General features: G+C 42.3%; 1 protein-coding gene across 4 annotated transcripts in view; it reads left to right on the top strand.

Moving 5' to 3' along the window:
- OCLN (occludin) overlaps nucleotides 1-4,770 on the top strand; it is a 49,504-nt gene that overhangs the window by 37,365 nt on the left and 7,369 nt on the right. For all 4 annotated transcript variants that reach the window (XM_007457070.1, XM_007457069.1, XM_007457071.1 and 1 more), the window contains one exon: nucleotides 4,602-4,770. This exon is cut by the window's right edge and continues 59 nt beyond it. In XM_007457070.1, coding sequence (XP_007457132.1) covers nucleotides 4,602-4,770 — 169 coding nt within the window. The remainder of the gene's footprint in view (nucleotides 1-4,601) is intronic.

Raw genomic sequence — 4,770 nt, 5'->3', positions numbered from 1 at the left:
CATGTGGGATCTTCCCAGACCAGGGCTCGAATCTGTATCCCCTGCATTGGCAGGCAGATTCTCAACCACTGCGCCATCAGGGAAGCCCCCTGCTGGGAAATCTTTGTTCAAAGTTTTATCTCCAACCTCCACCACCACTTAGGGGGCCGAGTTTGTAGAGATCCACTCTGAGTGCATAGTAGTTGGGGTGCCTGGAGCCCCTACGATGACACCAGCAGGTGAGTTAAGTATGGAATCAGTTTGAAGAGAATAGATTTTATTATTACCCTGGAATGGAATTTGGAAGTAGACTGGCATATTCTGCCTTGCCCTCTATATGTCTTATTTTGGTCTCAGCATCAAGCTTACTTTTGATTTCAGTTGTAAATGATTTGGAGGAAGAGCATTTTCTCTCTTCCCCTCCTTCTCTTTGGATTTTGACCAAAACCAAATCATGTGAGGCTGTGAGAGGCAGAGGTACACAGTAGAGATGCAGTCCTTGTAAAAGGGTCAAGCTATGATTTGCATGACTTCCAAGCACACAGAATAAATACCTACAATGCATCTTATGACCAGCTGTGCCTCCAAATTAATTGTAGGCCTGCAGGACTTCACAGGGTTCCCACGTGCTCTCCCTTTTTATGAGAACTAAGGTATTTTCACAGATTCATTTGGAACAGTTTAAATATCTTACTTATTCTTCAGTAAGCCAGTACATTCATGATGTAAAATTTAAAAGGAGCAAAAGGGGATCCCTTTTGTCCCCAGCTGTCTAGTTTCTCTCCCCAGGGTCAGCTAGTGTTACCAATTTTCTTTTACGTCCTTCCAGGGGTTATTTTTAAGTAAATATGTGGGCCAAATACAATGTTGGTTATTTTTTCCCTTTAAAAGACAATAGCATATTAAATGCATTGTTAGCAATATATCTTCATGATTGTCCATGTCAGTACACAGAGTTTACTGATCTGTTTTATAGCTACATAATATTCCATTAAATGGGTATACTAAAATTTGTTTTATTAATCCCACATTGATGCACACTTTTCCCCAATGTCTTGTTATTACAAACCTCTGCAGAGAATGAACTTGCACATTTATCACTTTGCAAATATGTCAGTGTATCTGGAGGAAAAATATTAAAAGCACAATTGCCAGGTTAAAGGAAATTGCATATTTTATTTTGATAGATGTGGTCAAATTGTACTCCATAAGGGTTGTACCAGTTTATACTCCAGGAGTACACCCTAGAAGTTTTTTGAAGGCCTGGAAAATGCAAATATGATGCTTAGTTTTAGAACCCAGCAGAAGGGGAGGATAGGGATGGTGCCAAGGTAAGGGATAATGAATGCAACAGTGTGTAGTAATGATGGGAGGAACTTGCAGCCTCTGGCGGGTAGTAGACATTGTTGATTGTTGTCTGCAGCAGAGCATTGAGCGCTATGGAGGATTCAGTGTACGTCCTCCTGGATGACGAAGGGATGCACGTTAAGTCATAGCCTGTCTTTCTTCAGGTGTTTCTTGAAGGTGTTTAGTAACTCGCCAGTGCCTCTCCTGCTTATTATTGTAGTGGATGGAGAAGGAATTATAATCAGAACGTTGTCTGAGGTCCAGATTAAGAATGAGGTGCCTCAATACTAAGATGTTTCCCCCCCGAGGCATAACGTACATTCAGTAGAGAGCACTAATCTTGATATACAGCTTGATGAGAGTTCACGCATGTGGTCACTGAAGTAACTACCCTCAGACGGAGAGAGAGGCATTTCAAGCGCCCCAAAACGTTGTCTTCTCCACGGGTACCCCCCTTTCCCCACCACCACTGTTTTGACGCCTGTCACCATATCAGAGATCTTATAAAATGGAATCATATGGAAATTATTCTGGTGTCTGGTTCCTTTTGCTCTCACCATAATGTCCTAACCTTAGAATTTTAAGGCAGTTAGAATTAATCCTGGGTTAGGAGACAGTAGAATGTAGCTGAAGATAGTTTCTTCTCTACCCTCTCTTAAGTGAATTTGGGAGATAGTAGGTACACTCCCTACTATCTTTTCCACACCCAGGGTGAATTAGCCTTTGTAAATCAAAGAAGGGGAGTGCTGATGCGATGCAGAGCTTTCAGGGCAGGCTGACACCTTAGAGTGCCCAATGAGACCATTGTCTGGTAGTAGTATTTAGGCTGGTAGGATTATCTGTTAGGGCTTTTACACGGGTTGTAGGAATTCACTAGTTCGCCTAAGGCCCAGAGATGGTGCTAGCTTCGGGCACAGCATGATCCAGGGACTCAGAAGATATCAGGGTTCTTGTTGCTATGCTGGTTTTATTCTCAGTACAGCTTCTTTTGTAACAGGCTAGCCATGCACATTCCCCAGGCTGTCCTGATCTTCTAGCGCCAGATTCAGAGAATGGAATTTACTTTCCCAAAACTTACATATCAAATCTATTGGAAAGATTGGTCCTTTTTGGGTCCAGGAAGATGGAGTTCTCTGATTGGCAAGGCTTGGATATTCCCCTCAGTGATGATGGCAGTTTTAAAATACCATGTATATCATGGATGTCATTCCAACAGTCATGACACTGATGTGATCATGCATTTTGTTTCTCTCTCCTCCCTGATACTGGGTGTCCTCAATGAAGAGAATTCTTGTGAATGTCTTTTCAGTTCAGTAATTACCTTGAACCCCTGCCATGTACTGGGCCAGGTGCCCCTGGGAATATGGAGTTCGTGTTCCCATGGAGGTTGCAATACAACAGGGGCGGAAGGAAGTGCACAATAACTACACTGTTGGGGTGAGATAGAGCAGCAAAGGCATGTGACGGTGTGTGTGTGTGTGTGTGTGTGTGTGAGTGAGTGAGTGAGTGAGCGAGTGAGTGAGAGAGAGAGACTAAAACAAGTTTAAAAAAGAAGGAAGTCAAAAACTACACAAGGGCAGATTTCCGCACCTAGGGGACTGAGTCAGATACTGAGGAAAGTATACAGGTGGTTACCTCTGGCTTGTGCAGATTTTCGACCTAATCAGACTTGTCTCTAAAAGTAGGTTTGAAGGTGACTAAGAGTTCACATATCCCCTAACTATTAAATTTATATATACTTTTCTTGCCAAGCATTTCGTTTCTAGCTTTCATGCTGTATCAGGTCATTGTTTAGTGTTTGAAAGGGTGTAGGAAGAGGGGAGATGGAAAACTTCTAAGGTGAAGATTTATAATATCAATACCTAATATAAAATTACGGGAGGAGGTGCGCCTTAATATTTTGGGGTTTTTCTAATTTCTTTTGCCCTTTAGCATCCTCCCCCTCTGGCCCCCAGCACTTCAAACAAACCCACTGCATTCTAAAGGTTTTGTTTGCCACCTTGGAGCTAAGAAGCATAGTTCCTGGCAGAGTGTCTAGGAACTCGTTAATCATTGACTCACAGAGAAAGTCACATTTTCCTTCCTTTAGAAGTAGCATTAACAGAGCACTCAAAGCCATGTTAACCTGGATAAATTTAGAAAGAAGAAATAAATACCACCCCCCCCAGCTACCACCCCCCTAAAGCTTTAGGAGTCTATAAGAAATTAATAAGTGTGATTAGAAATCTAAGACTTTGGCAACAGTTAGAACCAAGCAGTTTTGGATCACCTAGAAAACAGTCCACCTTGTGGATAAAGCTCAAGATGACTGTTCTGTAAGTTGAAAGCAATAAAAAACAAAATTCTTCAGACTTTTAAATAGTTGACTTGAATAGCAAAGCTGATGTTGGAAAGTCTCAGGTGCCTTGTTTCTCCTCTTGTCCTTCCTTCTCCAGCTCTGCTACAGGGGGAAAGTGCAGCTTTGCATTTCTGTTACTCAGAAGTAGTCTGCAGTTCCACAGCTCTTGGTCTTTTATTCCATGTTAGGCTTCGTTTTTCTGCTTGTGGCAGAAGCATTATATGCAATTAAAAATCTGACGCAATATTAAATAATTGACGTTAGAAAAATAAGTGTAATGTTAACTCTCCCATTTCATTCATTCTACGGGGCTTCGGGATTAACAGCGCAATTTTAAAAAGTCTTAACGAGCTCTTTCATCCATTACAATATAAAGCTTTTTAGGTTTTTTGTTTTTAGTCTTTTTAGTTTAAATTTTCAGTATTTTTCATTTTTCAGCATTGTATCTTGAAAAGAGAATTGATACAGAGGAGTCTAAAATTAATATTACCAAGAGCTTATCTCTGAGAGTCAGCCTCTAAAGGTAGATACGTATGTGCATTCCTCTCCCCACTCAGCATTCCATGGAACTAGAAGAACCTGTACAAAAGAGTCGTGATTGTTATTTTCCTAACAGCCTTTTGTGGAGTAAGTCCCTGGCACGGGTCAGGTCAATATTTCTCTTCCAGATCAGCGTGTTTCCTAAAGTGAAATCTTACATGCATTTTTTGTACAAGGTTTACTAATGAGCTCCCCTTACATCAGAGCCTTAAAGCTGTTTGTGTGCATTAGGGGAGCTGGGCTGGTGCTGGGTTGAGTGCAGGAAGCTAGGGATCTGCCCAGTGCTGGGCAGGTGGCTGGTTGAGTGAATGCGGCCCACGTGTTGCTGCCCTCTGTGGTCTTGGTGCTCTGACAAAGTCTGGTAATGCTCACGGACAGATGATTCCTGTTTTGTTAGGGTGCCTGAAGTGGCTCAGGAGCTTCCAGTGACTTCACCTGTGGAGGACTTCCAGCAGCCTCATTACAGCAACAGTGGTAACTTGGAGACGCTTTCAAAAAGAGCTCCCTCGAAGGGCAGGGCAGGAAAGTCGAGGAGATCAGAGCAAGACCACTATGAAACAGACTAC

The sequence above is a fragment of the Lipotes vexillifer genome, unplaced genomic scaffold, assembly GCF_000442215.2.
Source record: "Lipotes vexillifer unplaced genomic scaffold, Lipotes_vexillifer_v1.1 scaffold241, whole genome shotgun sequence".
In the NCBI taxonomy this organism is placed as follows: domain Eukaryota; kingdom Metazoa; phylum Chordata; class Mammalia; order Artiodactyla; family Lipotidae; genus Lipotes; species Lipotes vexillifer.
This window is presented reverse-complemented; position numbering and strand designations above follow the sequence as displayed.